A 22,830-nucleotide genomic window follows, 5' to 3' on the forward strand; every position below is an offset into this window, starting at 1 on the left:
TGTGAAGAAATGTCATTTTCGAGTTTATGTCAATGTATAAAACATCCATTGACAGTTTTCTTTCAAGAAGTAATTTTGGAGCAGACTCGTGCATGTATTGCATTAAAAAACATAGGCAAGCAAATATTTTTTGACGTTCACGTGATTTCACTTTCTCTAGGGGTCCAAAATTGGTTGGTTACCCTATCTTATCTGGAATTCGCCATCTTAGTTTTCAAAATGGCTTCATACATTCATTTTCGTCATCTACTCGTCAATCCCATTCCGAAAATACCCAACTTTTATTAGTAACAGTTAGCTACGAATATGTTAAATTGTATACAACTTCATACTGTACTGTGCGTATTCAACCTTTTTTTACGAACACTTTTAAAAACACTTGCGTAAATGAAACAAGAATGGTTCAATTGCACTGTTAAATGAATCTAATAGGGTTACGTTCACGTACTTCAGAAAACCATTGGAACGACTGGAACGTAGTTGATTGCGGTATATTTGCAGTGCCAACAGAAACAATAAACTTCAACAATTAAATTAAAATAAATTAAATTCAGTTAAAAATGCGGGCCCCCAAACCAGACCCGGGCCCCAGGGTAGTTGCCCCCCCCCTGACCCCCCCTCTCGTCGGGCCTGTGTATCCTTGATGCGAAGGGAGGTCATACACGATACTGATTTTAGTGATTTATATTTGGACGAAATCTGCATGGACAATTTTTTTGGAATATTCGAAAAAATTCGTTTTGCTCGCATCCTTTTCTCTGTACGGACAATTTCTGTGCCTAGTGAAGAGGCAGAATATTCTCATTAATTAAGCCAGTTTAGCGTTGATCTAAATGTTGGAAAGGCAGGGGGCGATAATGATATATAAAATCTATTCCAACCCTTTGCTTTTTAAAGCGCATCAAAGATTACTCAAGTTGTAATAGGAGTTATTCTTATTACTTTTCATATACAGTAAGTTGAGCATTAATGGGCTAAAAAGTAATTTTTACCAAGAACTAATATCTCTAAATTATAAGTAATAGTAAATAATAACGGGGTGTAATTGTAGGAGAAGTACAAAAAACAAACGAATTAGCAAATCTTTGATGCGCTTCAACAAGCAGACGGTTGAAAAAGATTTTATATAATTAAAATCGCCACGTGCCTTTCCAGCATTTGGGTCAACTAGGGACCTCTCCACTCTGCTTTTTTTTCAAAATCACCCCCAGGAGACAAGCAACACCTTCATTTTAACGGGCAAATGATGACAGAAAGCTCAGATGGGGTACTAAAATAAACGAGAGGGGGTTAATCCGATTATTCATAGATAGATAGAAAAGACCGGATCCATCCGAAATACCGCTGAATTCACCCACGTGCATTCGTTGTTCTTCACCACTAAACAGATAGTCAGCAAAAATTCAACCCTCCGTGGTCTGGGAAGCAAACAAGCTCTGACCTGGCAGTTCTGTCTCGAGCAAACAAGCAAAATCGGCCACTTGAGGATAAAGAAAGACTGCCCAGAGTCCAGTGTCGGCGTTCGCTGTAAGCTACTGAGTGGTTGGTAAATTTGCATAAGTTTTGTTAGCAAGTTGTACCGTTTGCATCTTCCCTGAATCTGGATGGAAGCTCGCGAAATTCAAACATGACAATTGTGTATACAAATTTATGTACATTCGAAGGTGAGATCGTAACAAGGCAACAAGAGACTGTTGAAACCAATCCGTTCATGTTTGGCTACCTATGTCGCTATAGCTATTGAATCTGGGGTGGCATTCCGCATTTCGAATCAACCTTGTTTCGCATTAAGGATTCCTATCCGAGCTCGAAAGTTAATTTTCATTCGAGTTCGCTCGAAGGAGTAGGCTAGATTATCGAGAAATGTTGGCATTATGGAACCTACACAATCGAACTTGAGAATGGCTCGAGTTGAACGTATTGCTCGATAGTTTTATTGCTGTCGACTGCCGTTCGAGATTATGATTCGGTGTATTTATTTCATGCCATTCTTTAAATAGGTGAAATACTTAGAGGATACAAAGTTACGAAAGGGGTTAAAAAGTTCCCACGTAGTGTGAGCTACTCGATTCTATATCTGTTTTCGCCATAGGCGGATCTAGCCGCCTGGAAAAGGAGGGGCACGCCTTTCTGACAAAATATTTCTTATTGAAGATTTAGAAAATAAATTAATTTAGAAGCGTAGAATTTTAGAAACTCATGTCTTAACACGGTTCATAGTTAGGGATTGGCGAATAGTGAATCAAACACCATCCTTGAATGAAATCACATTTTTTATAATTCATTTATTAGATACGGCTCATAGTGATATCTTTACGGAGCCGAGGGTCTTTAAAATATTTACAAAATGTAACTAGAACAAAATCAAATGTTATTGAGTGTCAGTCGGATTTCCTTTTGAAACCATAATAGTACTTACTCAATTCGCTTAGAAACAAAATGGTCAGTTCACCTAAAGCAAGTGGCCAAATTCGAGGGACCAATTTTGAGCGAACGAATGACAATGAACTGACCTACTGTCCCACAAGCTATCCTGGATGCTCTCTTAGTTTAGAACTGGACGAAGAACGTACAGTACTGGCACATAGGAATAGCGTGGCTTGTTTACTTATAGTACCATTGCGTTTGAATTGTATAGTCAAGAGGGGATAGATCTTTCGACCCGCATTTTCACGCAATGAACATCATTAGCCATATTCGGGAAAAAGTTTCTTGAAGTATCAGGTGTAACGGATTCAACAGCTCAGAATTATGACGTGCATTTTGCATTTGCTTAACGGGGGTACGTGTTGATAGCTCATATATCCTTACCTCTATATTGTCATTTTCTATATACAAGGGAATCTTAATTCCAGCGCTGTAACTTTCAGCCACATATTTAAGTTGTTCTGAAAAATGAATATTTCTGGTACAGCATTGCATATGTGCTGAAGGTGACTTCCCTAAGCCTGAACTCAATTTTCATTTCTAGAAAATATTCTGAAATATTTTGATTTTATATTTTTAAATATTTTGATCTCATATTTTTATGTTATTTTGCTGAAAGCACAGCTCTGCGTTTTTCAGAAAAAATCCTCGTTTTTTTTTTCATTTTTTAACAGAATATCACTTTGTGTGGGTACTTATTTCGTTATCGAAACATTTCAACAGTTTTCAATTAGCTCTTACTGATAGGAGATCTGTTTAATGTCAAGGAACAATCTCTTGCTCTCGATTTTGATCTTTAAACTGTTAAAATGACCAAAACGATATCGATCTGAGTGACGATTGCCGGCAACATCACAACATCAAGCTTAGTTTTCAATTTGCTATCATGCTTTGCTCGAGTATGCGCAATATCAAATATAAAATCTTAATTTCCAAACAACAGCGTGTACAGTAATGTTCCTGTATTGCTTTCCTGTATGAATCCTTATATCTTGCTGAACCTAAAAATGGAAAGACCAATCTACCATATTGTCAAACAACTTCCAGTCAGTAATTAGATTTTCGTTTAGAATTTTTGATGTTTTACTAAGCCAGGGCTACCTTAAATTAATGGCCTACACAGAAAAAAAATATTTTGTGATTTTAAGTTTATTTTCATGCACATATTTGGAGTATGAATAAAAATGTAAAATTAAGTTCCACCAAAAATCCACAAGAGTTGTCATGCTTTCTTCAACGAATTTTATTATAATTCTACACGTGGATTGAAAATTACAGTTTCTTTAAACGGAAAACCAATGCACTTCAATGTATTTTTTACACGCATATTGCTGTAAAATGAATGACATTTAATATTACACGAATGAAAGTGTAAAATTGTATGCTTTTTGATGCTTCAATTGAGTGCATTGATTTTAACGTAATTTTCCATCAAAGTTTTGATTCAATCTTTGTATGTTTACATTCGTATTGATTTACATGTCGTTTAAATTTCATTATTTTTTTGTGTATGCATTCCATCGATTTTGGGCAGATTCGGAATACAGATACCCGAGAAATTAGAAAATTTGTGCTCATCTCTTTTGCTCCGTATATTTATTTCACAGTTTGAAACCAACATTGTAAGCGTTATTCCTCATGCAGGAGACGAAAACGAAAATAACTGCGAACTCGACTCGGAAACGGGCAATAATGTTAGATTATCCTGAAAGTACTGTGGCTCGAGGGATTAAAAAGTACAAGGAAACTCTCACTACTGCCAACTATTTTCGTCAACTGCGGTTGAAGGTCATTCGGAAAAGGCTCACGACAAAGTTCCTAGAAGATTCAAGTTTTTTTTCGTGGGTAAGTTCACAAAAATAAATATGATTCGGCGAGGGATCTGTTCCTTCAGCAACAAAACCAGCTTTTTAGTGACAGATTAGATTATGAATTTGGAAGTATTTAAATTATTAGATTATGAATTTGGAAGTATTTAAAAGGAACTGCTTCAATAAACGGATTTTACGCCTCATTAATTTTCATGACGGTCCAGTTACGTTTTGGCCAACTTTAGTCAGCTGCCATAACAGCAAGGACGTGTTACCATACCCGTGCGCACAAAATTCTCGAGGGCAGGTAGGGTTTGGATTTTTTTTACGTTTCTTATAAAAAAATGTACAGAAATCCTTAAACTCAGAAGATTATTCCCGAAGCGTGGAGGGACGAGTCTTGCATACCAATCGATTCAGCTCAACAAATTGAGTCAATGTCTGTTATCGAGAAAGATTCTTAAACAAACACTGCTGCTTATGGTAGTATTGGATTCTTACTCCAGTGTATTGTAGTAGTTAACCTTTTGTTTAGCCTAAGTCTCATTCTCCTGGGTCCATCGTTAGGTATCACATCAGGACGGATTGTGCTCCTGCTCTTTTTATTTTGTGTTAATCGTTCATGTTTTCTAGATTGCTACTTTTTCTAACTGCTTCCTGGTTCGACTCGTTACTACAGTTAAGACCCGTTTTTATCAGCCCTTTGGGGAATTTTAGGCTGATAAAACAGGGACATTGATAAAATCGGGACATATATTTTTTCTGCCCTTTTAATAAAACGAAGTTCTTTAAATATTCTTTTTTGGTCCTCAGATATAGCCTCGCAACCCTTTCTGATTATTTGCTTTAAGTTCCTCTTATGGGGGTCTGACAGCGCAAAATTAAAAAAAAATATTTTTATTTTTGCATTTTTCGGATCTCTAAGATTAAAAATATATGCCCAAGAAAGGATTTACTCGAACTATCAATTTTAATATGAATCTGATATCAATTTTCATATGAAGCTGATAAAATCGGGGGTAGGTAAAATAGGGGGCTGATAAAATTGGGTGCTGATAAAATCGGGGTTCCTCTGCATTTATATGCTAGCTGGCGTTGAGAATTCTTCGGCGGCGGTATTTAACTCGATATCGATGCCCGTTTTCGTGAGCCATTTAGCTGTCACCCACTCCTACAGACACACCAAAAAATAACGAAATTTAAACGACATGTAAATCAATATGAATGTAAACATACAACGATTGAATCAAAAATTTGATTGAAAATAACGTTAAAATCAATCGGAGCATCAAACAGCATACAATTTTACACTTTCATTCGTGTAATTTTACATGTCACTCATTTTACACTAGTTTTCGAGTAAAAAGACAGTGAAGGGCATTGGTTTTCCGTTTAAAGAAACTGTAATTTTCAATCCACGTGTAAAATTCTAATTAAATTCGTTGAAGAAAGCACGACATTTCGTGTGTATTTGTGGTGGAGATTAATTTTACATTTATATTCATGCTCCAAATATGTGCATGAATATAAACTTAAAATTACAAAATATTTTTTTCTGTGGATCGGCAGTGAAATATCTCCTGATAGCAATATCCCTATTTTCTTCGACTTCGTGTTGTTCGTTCATATTTTTCCTTATCTCCCGTTACTAGCTCGCTGACCGACCTTTGCTGTGTAATTGGACAACTCACAACTATTGCTAATATCGAAATTTGTCGAAATACGATCCGATTCAGTGACGGGTCAGTACCGTGCAGGGACGCCAATATTCTTTCACACATTTAAATACGAGCATTCACCCTTCTCCGGCATGGCGCCGCACAGAGGAGTAACTAGAACAAATTCTTGGCCAATATCCAAATTTTTTTTTTCGATTTTTTATTTAGTTATATGTTTTTTAGATACCTAAAGGCATACTGCATATTGTGGCAAAATAAAGAGTATGCCAAAAATTTCTAAATAATTTTTGCATGGATGCAAAGTGGTGATATTTTAAGGGGTTTTTAATCATTTTTTATTATATATCCAGCAAAATCGCTTTCTAATGATGATGACTGTATTAAATAAGACAATAGTATAACAAACGCAATTGTACACAACTATTAGTGTAACCTCAGCTTAAAAATAACCGAAAATAGTAGTGTTTCTGTGTATTGGACTAGCTTTAGAAACACCCTTTTTAAATATTGCAAAGCAAGATTCCGGCTATCCGAAAAACATTCCATCTCTTCCGATCCACAAATTCCAAGCGATTTGTAAATATTGATATTTCCACTAATTTGAGGTACGTCAAAATGCTGTAGGGCCAAATACTATGTTTGGCAAAATGTATATCTATGAATATGTGCATCTATGAATCCCTTTTCTTTTCCCTTTTCCACTGACCAACTGTTCATGCATCGGGAAAAAACAAATGTATTCACAAAGATCACCTCGAAAATACTAGTATTCGGAAGGATCTAGAAAATTGACCTCCACACTGGTAGGTGGATAGATGCCAAATTGTCCCAAAAACTAGTTATTTTCTATTTTTAGTTCATCTTTAGGCATAATAACAGCAATAGCCGCAATAAATAGTTTTGGCTAGGATCCGACCCCAGTTACTCCTCTGCGCGCCGTGCCGGACAAGATTTGTGTAAATGCTTGCATTTGATGTATATGAAAGAATATTGGTGTCCGTGCACGGTACTAAACCGTAACTGAATCGGATCGGTAGGTGTCAATTTGGCTTTAACCTATACCCTCCAAATCTTGACTAATGACAAAAAATATTTTTGGGACCTTCGGCACAAACTAATTGACTACGATGTCATTTTTTCAGTTGACTTTCAATTTTTAATGAAACAAAGACGGTTTTTTATGGAAATATTGAGTTATTTTCATACTTTACAAGAAAAAATTTAAAAATAGTATTTATTTTCATATTGTTGTTCAAAAATAGAATAGCATTTTTAATAAAATGACGTAACGTAACATATCGTCGAAAAGGTCATTTCTTCTTCCAGAACAATGAAAATATATGCCAATATATTTCAGTCTCAGTACCCCGGAATTTTGACTTTGACACATATTCCATTTTCAAAGCATATTTTTGAAATTTAATTCATAGATAGATGACATATCTATAAGGATACTGAAAGCCCTTTTCACGCACTATCTAAAATATAATCATTCGGCAATTAGATTGAAAATCACCCCAAAATAACACAAAGTGTTTGAAAAATTTAGAAAATTTATTTCGTATGTTTGAAAACACAATATAGCCCACAACTTCTACAACACAAATTGTTTTTCAACAAAAACGCATCGGATGATGGGTTTCACATAACTTGAGGTTCACAACGATAGGCAGCGCTACAGGTAAACTTCGATATAACGTACATCACGGTTTAAAAATTGTACGTTATATCGAAGCATGCAAAATTCTCACAGAATTGTTGTTCATGGTACTTTATCTTACAGAATTTTGGTACCGCGTAACTAATTTTGAAAATCTTACCTACCTAGTACTATGAAACAACTTTTCTCATAAGAAAATTATAGTGGTCCCACAAAAAAAGATGCCAGAATTAATTTAAATTTATTGAAAAAATTCTTATTTTGACTCCTAATTATTAAGTCATTCGTCACAATTATTCTGTCTGAGCTTGTAAAGTGTTTTTTTATTATTCCCACCGTCTGCAACTCATGAAATAAAATCAATTTATGGACTTTAATCGTTAGAATAGGCTATAAAGATCCACTTGTATCTACGATTCAAGAATTTCTTAAAATATATTTCAGTCCGCTAACCGGTTTCCTAAATACTGCAAATGATCTCTCACTCTTATTTGTTTGATGTGACACAATGACAAACAATCTTCGATTCTAATAACCGGATTCAGGAGTCTCAGGAAACGGCATTAAAATTTTGGTAATTATCACTGGATTCCTCGTAGAGGAGATTTCATTTCATGCATCATATGATGGCAACATCAATGCAAAACAGACAAAACAATCATGAGTCTAGGTAACTGAATTCAGGAATATCCGAAATCGAAGTTAAATGTGTCCGCATTACTTTCAATATGATTCGTAGATCATATGGTTGATGTCATTTTAAGACTCAAATGTCGAGAATGATAAAAAGAATCTGTAGTGCGAAGAACCGAATTCGAGAGTTTTAGGAAGCGATTGTATCTGATAGTCATCAAATATGATTGCATTTGACATGCTATTTTTGTGGCACAGCATACCATGGTACTTAAACATTGTCATTCGGCCCAGAAAAAAAGTTTCCGCTATCCCGAAACCAACAAACAATGGTCACACCAAGATTATTAATTTTTGTTTTCAGTTAGAGCTTACTCATTTTGAATTATTTGTAGAGATATGGTTGGTTTTAATAAATTACGATCATACGCAAATGAAATTTGAAAAATCGCTCTCGTAGACTTCAATGAAGTAGACAACTGCTAACATGCTCATTAGTAGCCCAATTAGTACGTTTCAAGATTGTGTGTAACATATTGAATTCTTAAAATAAGGCATATATATAAGTAATTGAATAGAAATTTCGACATGAAAAATAAATTGAAAAATATGTGCGTTATATCGAGGAAAAATGTACGTTATATCGAGTGACGCTATATCGAGAGTACATTTTATCGAGGGTACGTTGTATCGAAGATTACCTGTGTCTAATAGAAACGGAGAAAAAGGGATTCCGCCAACTTACCCCAACCGCCATCTAGCCCCGGGCTCTAATATTTTTATTTTTAATGGCGAGCATCCAATAATAAATTGTTGGCTGTTTTTCTTCCAAAAAAGTCATGATTTTAAATTGTTTTGCCTTCGTTTCTTAAAAACTAAAATGGAAAAAGTAAATTTTAATGAAAAAAGCATTCTGGGATGTTTCACTCAAATCGCAAATGTTAAGGAAAAGCTGGAATTCCTCTTCAGCAGAATAGAGCTCATATCGCTGGTAATCGTTAAGTAGTTTATCCGCACCAGACTATTATATTTCACACATTTCTTCAACGCCTCGTTGCTTCCCATGTTCCATCAGTTGTTGTCAGCTCAGTTCCCAAAAAACGTTGCTGTTGCCTTGGTTCCACCGAGCAGCATTGACATGTTCAAGATACGCTTCGGCAATTCAAGAACAAAAGTTTTACATCCCGTAAGCCAGGCACGTCATGTTGATACGCCTACGTGGCTACCCTTGAAAGGAATAATTCAAACTAAAATTTATCGTCGTTAACCTGTCACAGGACATATTTTTGCTGTGCTGCGGTCCCCCGGGATAGGATCTTACACTAAATCGTGAGACGCATATTATTTCCGCAGAAAAAAGTACTGATTCGCATGAGCTATGCTGACAAATGGACGTTCATCGGAGCTTCGAGACTGGGACGAATGCCTGACCGAGAAAAGCGTGTTCAACTTCTGTCTGTCTAGTTTGTCATGTGATGGTGTTTTCCTTATATCCAAAATAAGTGTTGTATAGAAAACTGTCGTCATTGTTTCAGTTTTTGCATGTTAATACGTCCTAACAGGATAGAAGATGATATGTGAAATCGGATGAGAGAAGTATAACAAATATTTGTATCCAGGTTATTGAAATCAAACTTCGAATTAAATATGTGCGACAAAAAGCAAAATAAATTAAACTGGGACGGGGTTTCAAATAATAAAACCAACTATTAAGTTCTTTACGCTTCTGTTATTAAGCCGGTTGTTTTCATCTTGCTTTCAAAGAATTCGAACAGTGCAATAAATATTCTGTCCAGAAATAATTTTTTTGCTTTTTCAAATTTTGAAAGAGATTTTATTTTTTTCTTTATAATCCAATCCAGTTGGTATCAATGAAAAATAAGGATGTGAAAATTCAATTTGAGTGAAACCACTTCATATGAATTTTTCTAAAATTAGTATAAAAGGCTCATATCTTTTAGATTGATTATACAATCCTTAGTCATGCTTTGATGAATCCATCATAAAACATAAATAAAAACAGGAAGCGATTGTATTTTTACTAGAGTAATAATAGTCCATTTGATATGTTTTTGAGCGGAATTTGATGACATCAAGTTGACAAATTTGAATTCAATATTTAGATCGAAGTCGACGAAATGGCTGTCAATAAACAAAAATCATCCTTGATTGAATAGATCTTATATATAGCATCCTACTGTGAGAGAAAACTTTTTGCATAACATATTCTTGTCTTGGCTCACTCGGCGTTGGATACAATCAGCGTTGAAGAGTTTTCCGCGACAAACTCGAAGCCATAGAGCTCATGTCGTGAAAAGGGGACTTCTCCCCGAAGCAGTTGCGGAAACGAATCATAACTCTATGTATTATCAGCAGAAAAAGATGTCGGAAAACATCCCGGGAAGCACATTAATGGCAAACTGAGATAACGATGTTGTTTCTAATTTATGTCAGGATGGAATACTGCTCCACTTTAGTAAGATAACGAAAGCGATTTTAAGTTTATCATAGCTTGTTTCCATTTCACATTGGTGATGTTTTGCAGTGAACCGATTTTCCCCGTCAAAAATGCACCCCTTTAAACAATTATTTTGAATTATACTCAAATAAAAAGGCTTCATGTTCTGCCACAGTTGATGGAAAACGGAACATAAATAACTGACGGAACTCAATGGAATGGAGAAATGGACAACGTAACAAAACACCAAGTTGGGGCGATTTTCCCTCACTTCTAGCTTAGCGCAGTATTTTCGTTGCAAGTGGTATCTACTGGAGCGACAAATTAATATGCAGCGTCAGGATGAATGATTTTGTTTATTTCACCGCCCAATGCTCATCAAGCAAAATTATGGCGAAAGTTGAAACTTTATTAAGTCTATGACGGAGCGCTTTGGTGTCGGCGTCGCTTCCACCATGCTGATGACAGGAGTTGTGCAGTGTTGCTTACGATAAAACGGGATGATAAGTTGTTGTTCACGGTGTGAAAAGTTGTTTTGATAGGAAACGCTGAAAGCCACAATAAATAATAATGAGCTGTGAGTGACAGCGGGAGGGATTAAGTTTTTTTTCTTTCGCTGCCAGAAGAGCCCAAACCACTCGATGGGTTTATGTAACACTTAACGAATTGATAATCAATTAAAAAAAATCAGGCGAATAGACGTAAGTATAACATGCCCATAAAACTTTCGCGAGTGTTGATGATTCTTTCAAAAATATGATTTGCAAATGAGCGTTAGCTCCAAGCACAATTTTTGGATCCCTCCGATCATTTTAATATAGGGTACAGTGCACAGTTGTCCAGAATGCAAATTTAGCAGGAGTTTTGAGATTTTACTAAAACTAAACAACTTAGCCTCATTAAATCTTTGGAGAAGTTTTCGTAGTTTGTGAACCCATTCTTTTTGTTAAAACAACAGTCAGGGTGGTTTTAATTTTACCAAGATCAAAAAATTAACTTTTTGATCATTCCAGCTAGAGCTAAACAACCTTCAGCGAAGTTGTAGAACGATAAATTTCGGAAAAATCTGATGAGGACATGTAAGCACTAGCTCTCATACTTTGCATATTACAACAAACTTAAAATCGAGGGTTATGGTGTTTCTTAGAAAAACTGTTTTATTCAAATAACTTTTGTGGTATTGATTTAAAACAGATTTAAAATTTTAAGATTGTTTTAAGGCGAATAATTTGTTTCATGGCATCACATATCTAACTACACAATGTCCGCTCTGGATCTGTGCTTATATTAAACCTACACATGTACAAACTCAAACACGCTATTTCGTACCAAAACACGTGCACATGTTCGCCTGCACAACCGAACCCTATGTACGTACACGGTGTGCGTACACATAGGTTCGTGGCACCAGTTTTCTCTTTCTCACTCTTATCATCACTGGTGTTGACTCATTTTGCCTTGTGCGAATCGTTCTCGTGTACGCACCCGGTGTACCCGATCGTTTGAAGTAATGTTTGCACATTGTTCGTATTTTTCGTGCTCCACAGTGGTGTAATCCCTCAATAAAATTTTGCAATTTTGGTTAGAGAAAATAATCCAGGGGAAGGGTCCTGGAGTCCGGACCCCTCCCGAAAATGTTCAACTTGTTGATAAATTTTAAATTAGTTTGAATTTTATATCTTTTCAAACTAAATTTAATGAGCAATACTGAAATGAGGATTTTACGTATTATGTTTTGTGCAATATTCATTTTAGAATCTAAATTTCGAACCCATCCCGAAATTTTTTTCTAGATCTGCCACTGCCAATAAGATTGAAAAAATCATTTTTTTTTCGTTTTGTTTATGCCAATAAATAAATCGAAGAATATATCACAACAATCTTTCATATAGCCTTTTTAAGATTCTAACAAACAATATTACCAGAAAACCGGTTTTAACAATTTATGCGGCACGTTAAAATCAAAAATTCATGCCAAAATACATAACTTTTTCGGAAAACGAGAACGAATAAGAGAAGGTTCGCCATATTTTAGATGAAACCGTTAAATTAATCTTTTAACAAACTACCAAAAAATTGGTGTAGTTCGATGCAATAGAAAAAATATCCTCAAAAATAATCCTCAATTAGACAGTATTCGAAGAAGTTTCTTGTAGACGAGTTTATAATCTTAGCTAGATACAGTCGGCGTACCGAGATTTGAAAAACACATTCATGGAAAATCAGAGCTGAAGTTATTCTTTTCTCGTTATCCAAATGCTCGGACATATAGGTGGTGTTCACCAGAAATTGGAACGGGTTTCAGTCTGTCGAAAACGAAAACGCTGTAGGACAGATTGATCAAGGTCAGATTTGTCACTGGTATCCAAAAATGCTATTCGAACACTCATACTTAATTTATGAAAGCGCTTGAGCATAAATTCCCCCTTGTCTTGAAAACCAGTGCTTTGTAACAATCTTCTTTTAATTTTGTTTCGACGTACCCGGGACAGTATTGCCGAATCAAACCGTAGAATCTATTGTCAGAGTTCTGTGATAGGTCTATGCGTTATAGATTTGCCATTAGTGTGAATAAATTGAATTCAAAATGGAGTATGTGGGAATATGGTGTTGATTGATTTTGTCTTGCAGATTTTCTTGTTGATAAGTTATATTTGACATGTGGGATTTTTTGGGGTCGTTAAATTAAGCTGTATCCACTGTTTACATAAGCACTATTCCCCTGCTTATATCATTATTAAAGAGTCTAAAGCAAGCTTACTGTGCATGGGACCTAATTTAAAAACAGTAGCTTCAAAGCTTTTTTAAGTGCTTTAAAGCTGTGCAACAATAAAATCCCTTTTATTAATTAGTCTTTCTTAACAAATTGCCGAAAATATCGGTTTTTTATTTTTATAAAACCGGTATTTCGGTATAGGATATTTGGATGGTTTTACCGGTTTTCGGTAACGGTAAAACTGGTACTCCCAACCCTACGTGTTTCGTCGCAATGAAGAATCAATTAAACATAAGCAACACTGTTCCAGAAAAAAAAATTCGGAGGGGCATTTCGACTTTGAAATGTTCATTGTACAATACGTAATATGTGATACTCTCATTCAATTAAAATCAGTTTTGGTAATCGAATCTGCTTTGGAATGATTTTGAACTTAGAATGAATTTTAAATAGAAACTATTTTAAAATTTCTCAAGAAGTTAAAAATTTTCGGGGGGGGGGGGTGTCCGGACCCCCAAGACCCTCCCCCTGGATCCGCCGCTGCTGTTCGGAGCTGAAGATATTTTTTTTACAAACCGAGGGTTTCAAAATTTATTCAACAAGCGATAAATCTATCATAAATTCCCGGCAGCCGGCTGTCCAGAGCAATAAACACATAAGAACTTTTCTGGGAGTTGCATAGATCGTATCACTTATCAAAGTGAATCCAGCTTTGTGTAACTCATTACCCCACCTTATTAACCAAAATTCCTTCCCCAGACAAACGTGGAGATGCAGAGGTATGCACGATCTCCATAACAACGTTTGTTACATTAACCGTTGTGTGTCCGACGCGGTACCCGGGTACCTTTTTAAGTTTCAATTAATGAAATTCCCATGTTTTATCCATAGTTGGAAATTGAAACTATGTGACATCTTCGAACTTCACTAAGTCAAGCTTTTGGGTTAATAATATTGTTGATATAGTAAGGGGGAGTGAGGAGGGGCTCCTGATTTTTTTTTACTACGTAACAGGCCGACGTGGGCACCCGGGTACCCACAAAACTAAAATGCCCATAACTAAGGTAATTTCCAACTGATTTTGATACTTTTGGGTGTTTTGGATTCAGGAATTCATCCATTTTTGGACTTGGTAAAAATGAATTGGGTTACTTCATTCGGTTCCCGGGAATCCGGGCTATCGGAAAAAGATTCCAGTGCTGGGGTACTATTTGCGAACTTCAATGGAATACTAGCAATATGGGTATCAAAATTCTTGGGATTGCATCAGTAGGCTGTATCTCGTGGTTTTGGAACCATTTGGTGATTTGACCCTGGAACGGACATTCCGGAGCAGGTTCCCGTGGGGCCATGAGTGGTCATTCCATTCCAATTCCATTTTTCAATTTGCAATAGGGTCCCGTAACAATAAAAACAGTCTTCCGAGACAATTTGAAGAGTTTTGATACTCGTATTGCAAGGACATTATTAAAATTTACAAATCATACCCTAGTACTGGAACATTACTCCGGAAAATCCGGATTACCAAAAACCAGATCCATTCTTCCGGTTCTATTTTACAGAATCAAAAAGTGGACGAGTTCCTGAGTCCAATACATCTAAAAGTGTCCAAAACGGTTGAAGGAAGCCATAGTTATGAGCATTTCAATTTGTGGGTACCCGGGTACCCTCGTTGGCCTGTTAAAGGTGTTTTTTTGTTGGACACATAACTGTTAACATTCCTTCCCTTCCACGATGACTGTAAGGACGTGGTCAGCGCCATTATTGGCATTCCAAAGTATAGAACTCTCGAAATGTGCACATTGAGAATGGATAGCTACTCCCAGGCCCCATTCGTTGATTCTCTGTGCAATTTTGCTTGCTCTGGTCATTCGCGTAGTACTACGCGACTACGAACTACGAATTGGGCGGTTATCATGCTCATGTTCATGCTCAAAATTTCGCACGGATCGTTATGTGGTTTGAAAATATAGACTGAATCGTCCTGTCACATATGAAATTCTCATATAAGCCTGAAAATTCAGAAATCGAATTCGTATATTTGATGCCAAATGTCTCTAAAATACAAGAACGGTGAAAATTTTTTGCTATCTCGGAAATTTTTTTAAGCATTGTAGTCATTCTATTGCAACTATCATAAGAAACATCAGATCCAGGCTAAAAAAAACTAAGATTCATTTTTATTCGGAACCCGAAACACAAGTTTTATGTCAGGAGATGAATCTCAACCACGTGCAAAAAAACCGGAGCCAAAAAGTTGGAGTGAAAACATAGGACTTAAAATGTGCTGCGATAGAGTGCAAATGCATTTCATAATTATTGGTTTCTTCCTTTCCTTGAATTCCAGGCTCTTTGGAGTGCATTGCGTGGTTTATTTCAATACGCTAAACGTATCGTATTTCATCTCTCCAGTAACTCGGGAAAATCCTTTCTTTTTCTCAACTATACCCACCCACCATACCACGAGTTGTAACTTCTATTCACTCAGGTTATCACGATTTGTAATTTTTCATCACTTACCTGGTTGCCATCATAGGTCCACGATCCAAACTTCATGAAGCAGGTCTGCTGATCAAAGGGAAAGTAGCGCACATCAATCTCGCACGATGACTTGAAAATGGCCGGTGGTGTCCAGATGACTTTACCGGTATAGTGCAGAATCGCTTTGGTCAAGGTTGTCACCACGTACTCGCCATCAGCACTGCAATGTCATGTTCGGGAGGATAAGAAAACGAGAAAAAACATCAGGAAAAAAACTCTCACCCGAAATCACGCTCTCATCAATAATCCATTTGCTCGATAGGGAGATTATCTTTGGGTGGCATAACAATATCAACATTTACCGTCAGCGCTGTTTTAGTTCGGGAATGGGCAAATGGGAGTTAGAATTTTGGGGCTTTCAATATAGTAACATATCGTTAAAGCTAGTAGTAAAATTTGTCTAAAGAAGTGGAACGTATTTTATATTTTTATTCAACAATGCTGCCACAGATTCAATGTCTATCTATCTATCTGTGTACATTTAATGTTTTTTTCTGTAGATGATACATTTATTTTCTGTTCCCAAATCGTACCGGGTGAGACCTTTCTGTATAGATACATATATGCATATCGGATGACGAGACACAATGATGTGAAAAACATACGCTATAAAAATTCATCGGGTTCATATGGAAGGGCCTTTGCCTGATTTAGGTGAGCAAAAGCACGAAAAAGTTGGAAGCATGAGCATAATCATCTGACCATCAAGTATGTGAAAACTGTAGTGCGAATGTTCACACATCCGGCACACACGCAATATTGTTGTCGCGATGCTAAGGGGGCCGTAAATAAAATAAGAATTAAATAAACGTTATTATCGAAACCGATGTGCGAGTTGTAGTCGGTTATCGGAAGCGAACGATCCTTTGTTCAAATATTCTGCTGCACGATTTTACGCACATATTTTTAGGATGTGCAGATTGCGCAGTTACTACTACGGTAGAACATATCGCATGGACCATTGTGTGGAACCTGTCAAATCCAGATTTACGAGTGTTATTAATTCAATAAATTTGCTGAAGAATGGAATGCCGCTGAATGGAATGCAATGTTTCATAAGAGACATATTTACAGTATTTGTGATGGCTAACAAATTATGGTTGGATTTGGATCTGAGTTTCGGTACTGAAACAGATCTGAAAATTGGGAGCACTGCTCTTCAACTGGAAAATTGACGTAGTTATTATTGTTGAAGAAACGTTAATCGCACAAATTCGAAATGCTCAATTAGCCGCCATTTATGTTAGGTCTTGTGCCCTCATTGCATAAATTGGTTTAATCTAATTTGCCCTTGTGGGAACAAATATTGCATAGTGCCAGGCGTTTGGTTCCGTAGCCAAAAAACAATCGTTCGTTTTCGCTTTCTCGTCAGCAAATTAGACCTTCTGGCTTTTCTTCATGGCATATTACTCCGGACCTGCCAGCTGCTTTAGACATCGTGTATGTCGTTGGACTGTTTGTATATAGTGTCTAACTAGTGATAATTAGAAGCCGTGAGGTGTCCGGTGGGCTGAAATCTTTTTGCACTATTTCAGACAAGAATAGAACCTCTGGGAACTGCTCCCATGTCGTAAGAGGCGACTAACAACATGCTAGGAGTTCCTAGGTCGAGGAATTGCTCCGTACCAAAGACTTAACCTGGACGGACCTTAAACCTTTACATCATAACCTTTATCCATTCTATATTTAGTGAATCACTGACATATTGTCACCATTTCTGATTCGCTATTCTCAATTGTGTACCAACGTTTTAAGTTTCTTCTGACGGTTGTATAATAGCTGTAAAGGACAAAATCTAATTCTACACTAAGTAACAGCATATATTAATATACCGGCTCTTCCACGCCAAGGTTTAACTTCCAAAGCTTTGGTTTAAAAACCGTTTTAAAAAAAAGCTGGAGCTGTCGAATTGCACAAAAAGTTTTTTATGTTGAAAACGATCTGTAGACGTGTTAAATTAGGTATTTTTTTAATTAAATCTGGAACCGTCTATCGACAAATCTACATTTACGAATACCTCCAAAAGTGACTTCTTGAGGTTTCATGAAGGCCTGACACTAGCTTTATTATACTTTTGCTTTCCTAAACAGCAGTAAAAATCTCAACATTTCAGAACTTCACTTTGTGAGAAAATGTAGGGGCATCGGAAGCTAAAACTTCGTAAAATCGCACTACTGGTCCTTTCTTCAAAATCATCCAGTGCAGTACTCTAAGCCACTCGTTCGAATTTGCACCGCTCATATGGTAGTCGGTATTTGCTAGTATTGCTGTTCTCCCATCCATTCTTCTTTTGGATCACCGAGGGATCCCCTGTCGTAGTGTTTATTATATTTGTTACGCATAATAAACATGTCGTTTGCAATTGGTATTTAACCCGATTATGGGAACCTGTCTGATAGGGAGAGTGGAGATGCCAACTTGTCATTAACATTTCGCAGTGAATTTTTTCACATTCATTTGGGATATCTTTTATACATTTGTACGCTTTCTTTGTACTGCAAACTTTGAAAATGGTTATTGAAGTGTTAATAAGAAGCATTACTCCCGATGGCCGGCAGTTCGAAGTTCAAATTGTTCGTTTCGAATTCTCGGAAATTGATCGCGAGCGATTTCGTACATATTGCTAAGATCATATTGTTTATAGATGAATAGACCTCTATCATATTCCACGCGGCTTTATCCTTTCATTACGCCCCACGGAAGAATAATTTTTAAAAAGCCTATTTGAGTGGATTCATATTTCTACAGGAGGTCGCACACCTGAAAACTTTGATCTAAAATGAAAAGACAAAGCGCGTGAGTACTTAGTTAAATCATAATATCTACCAAGATATATCCTGATTCATCTCCCTACCTACTAACACCAATCCTATCCTGTGACGCTTGTGGATGATGCAGAGAATTCCTCGGTCATAATAGTCACAAGTGTTGGACTAACATTCCTTCCCATCCCAAAATTGACCTGCATGGGCGTGGCCATCTACGTTATTGATCATACTATAATCTTAGTCTTTTTATGTTGCACGTTGAGTATGATAACTACTCCCAAGTATCACACAATTGGTTCAATATGAAATTTCAACAGGCTTTGATCAATCACGGCAAACTCACGGATGGTCAACTAAGCTAAGCTAAGCTAAGTGTCTAACTAGTAATAATTAGTCTAACTAGTACCAGTTTAGCTACAACGGATTTATCTTTTCCGTTATTTGAGCGCTGCATAACGTAAGGTCAAGTACAACGCATCTAACTGCGTTCATAAAAAATAGATTAAACTCCCTTGTTACATACATTTTTTTATTTATTTTATTTTACTTCATTTGTGGAGCAGGCAAAAGCCCGCTGGAGTTGTCATCATTTGACGAAAGGTCTTCTAGTAGGTATTCACCTCTGGTATTTATACCCGTGAGACGGGCTGCCACCAATGCCCTCGTTACCGTTGCTGCAGGCTTGCTATGATCAGAAATTCCTCGTGAGGTGCTCCGTGTTAGGTCACCCATAAGTCCATGCTTGCCTAGAACTTCCACGTTTGGCAAAGACCGGGACACCATTCAACTGGCGCATTCTAGCCTTTCCAAATACATAGTTTGGCTGGTTGTGTTGGGAGGCTACTAGTTTCACTGAAAGCTCAATTACCGCCAACAGGAGCTCTACCGTTTTGAGGGCCGTGCTTCTCTTCACGACCCTCCAGCGTTCTGTGCAGAAATTCTCGTTCTGATTCTGCATCAGGCGGGGGGTGTTCGCGTTGGACCAATCGATGTTGTCAGGGAAATACCTGGGAATCTGAGACGCTTCAATGGCTTCCAATGAAGCACCTTACCATGGCTTGATCGCAACTGTAGCATCATGCTGCCTTTGTATACACGGGCGATTTCGAGATACCCTTGTTTGTAGGTGCACTTCCTAAACTTCGGTCTCGTATTGCATCAAATCTGCTTCATGACGCTATCGATCAGCACATATCGAGTAGCATTGAGCTGTTCATGGCTGAGGGTATTCGCAGGGTACCCAACCGGAATGATGACCATTGAGTACGACTTGGTGATTTCGTTGAAGGTTGAATGCTGCTCAGTTTTTAGTGTCTGTCTAGGATGCTGCCCCTTGATTTTTTTCGGTAGCGCTTCCTTCCTGTACCCACTATTATTCGGTGACTCCGTATCTGTCGAACGCTGTCGCTTGGTTGGGGCCTTGCCTATTGAGATTTTTGCCAACTCTATCGTTTCAGCAGGTTTTTGGCCGTTTCTCAGCAGCCACCCATAGCGTTTCTTCGCCGCTCCGCTTAAGTGCGGAGTCTGTGCCCTTCTGGGTCACTGTCCGATCTTCGTCACTATCTAGAGAGTTGAGAATGGATAAAGTGCAGGATACAACATCCTCCAGCAACCCATTATTCAGCAGCTCTCAAAGTTTGCTTTTCACGCATTTCTTCTTCTCTTTCACCTCCATGCAGCAATCTCCTCCAAACTCATGTTTACAGTGTTCTTAGTTTTTTTTCCGTTTTGTTCTCATAAAGAACTAGGGAAAGAAAATCAACCCGCTTGACAGGGTAAGAGTAAAAATACTGTGGGGTGCGCCCTGGCGCCCCACAGGCTCCGTGCGCGGCTAGGTATTTGTTATCACTTCGGAACCCAGTCCTAGTTTTATGTAGAGATGGGGTTCGAACTATTGATGCCCTGCCGCTCGCCATTGATTCCTCGATACCGGTCGCGTCACACCTACGTGTACGGGTTTTGAAGCCCGCCCGTTGGCACCTTCTCATTCCGCTGCTACAGCATAAGTCTGATAGCACCCATCCGACGCCGGTTTAACGACCCAATGTCTATCGATGACTCAGTGGAGGCATGAGATAGGAAGCTTATGAGTACTATGTAATCTCACCATTTGACGACACAGTTGTAGGGCAAGCTTTGGGTGCTATCGATGTTGATACAACGATGATTACCAGAGCTTCCTCTAGGCTTAAGTCATCTTTCAATCCGCGATCCGACAGGTTCCCCTCCGTTATCCTGAAAAGGCATATCGTAGCTTTGATTACTCCACTTTTTTATATCATTCGAGCATCTATTGCTAGAAGAGTTTTTCCATCTTCTTGGAAATATGCGAACATGCTCCCACTCTATGAAAAGGGTAATAAGGGTCAAAAATTACCGTGAAACAATTTCGTTAAGTGCTGTTTGAGCTGGTGGCTATTGAACCTCGTCAGGCTCACTGTAAGCAGTACCTAAGTGACGATCAATACGACTTCACGCCCGGAGGGTCAATTGCGTCTAATCAGCTGTGTTTAACATCTTACATAAGAGAGAGAGTATGTAACGTCGTGCTAAAACCGACGTAGTTTTCACCGACTTATTTGTCGCTTTCGAAAAGATCAATTACAATATCGCAAGCGATGGAGAGATTTGGAATAAATGGTAGTGTTTTGCAGTGGTTTCGATCCTACCTCACAGACCGAGAGATAGTAATTGTCATAGTAGATTGTTAGGCCCCTTCACTTCTACGTTAGCAATACCTCAAGGAAGCTACTTGCGATCGTTAATGTTTCTGCTATACTTCAATGAAGTATATCTAGTTCTGAAGAGTCCACAATTGTCTTTCGCGGATGATCTCAAAATTTTTCGTCTAATACGTTCAATTGCAGATCTGATCATCTAGCTTCTTTCACTATAAAGCTGTACATATATATTTATATATATATATATATATATATATATATATATATATATATATATATATATATATATATATATATATATATATATATATATATATATATATATATATATATATATATATATATATATATATATATATATATATATATATATATATATATATATATATATATATATATATATATATATATATATATATATATATATATATATATATATATATATATATATATATATATATATATATATATATATATATATATATATATATATATATATATATATATATATATATATATATATATATATATATATATATATATATATATTGTGTAAATATTGCAATATATAGAAAAATATCGCATTTGCCATTTTTGGTGATATATACTACAAAGTATGATATATCGTATGGCAGCAAAGGTATTTAATTTTGAGAGCCTTAATCAAAGATAATGAAACTTGAAAAGATTTTATATTTTTATCTAAAAGTTTTCAAAGTAACATTAAGTAAAATATGTCAGTCTATTTTCTGACCTCGCACAAAGCTGATGCAAAAATAGATACCCTATTGGTGAAGCGCTTTGTTCTATTTTCAGTGCACAAACAATATTGTATCGTTGCCGCTCGCTACGCAGTTAAATGAGTCCGTCAAAGAAAATAAAAGTGCCCGTGCTACGGGTATAACACGATTTCGTCCGACTCGTGCTAGACCCACAGCTCAGGAGGTGGAACAACCAGTTAATGCAGAAGTGGGGCTTAATCTCGCGGAAATTACGTATTTTCAGCTACACCACGTCAAAAACTGTGTTTGATTACGTTTAGGCGCTTAGTACAGGCAAAAACTTTATTCCAAAGAACAACATGCAACACGAGGTCGAATTTAATAACACAGGAATCAAGATCCCCGTGTATATGATTTGCCACCGCGCACTAAGGAAGATTATCTCAAACGAAATATATCGCAATGCGGAGAAGTAGAATCTATTGCGAATGACACATGGAGAAATTTATTCACCGGTATTACCAACGGCGTTTGTATTGTGATGATGCGAGTGACTAAACCAATACCGTCTTACATGACTATCGAATGCAAATAACTGAATGATGGCGTAATCTATTAGCAAACAATGCTGATCACATATTCCGGGCAGACCCTAACATGCCAATTCTGTAACCAGACAGCCCATTACGGCAAAACATGCGCTGAAGCAACTAGTCAAAACTCATCTACTACAG

General features: G+C 37.0%; 1 protein-coding gene across 1 annotated transcript in view; it reads right to left on the minus strand.

Moving 5' to 3' along the window:
* LOC131683742 (acetylcholine receptor subunit alpha-like 2) overlaps positions 1–22,830 on the minus strand; it is an 85,509-nt gene that overhangs the window by 30,615 nt on the left and 32,064 nt on the right. The window contains exon 4 of the mRNA XM_058965999.1: positions 15,905–16,085. Coding sequence (XP_058821982.1) covers positions 15,905–16,085 — 181 coding nt within the window. The remainder of the gene's footprint in view (positions 1–15,904; positions 16,086–22,830) is intronic.

Source organism: Topomyia yanbarensis, chromosome 2 (assembly GCF_030247195.1).
Source record: "Topomyia yanbarensis strain Yona2022 chromosome 2, ASM3024719v1, whole genome shotgun sequence".
NCBI classification, from domain to species: domain Eukaryota; kingdom Metazoa; phylum Arthropoda; class Insecta; order Diptera; family Culicidae; genus Topomyia; species Topomyia yanbarensis.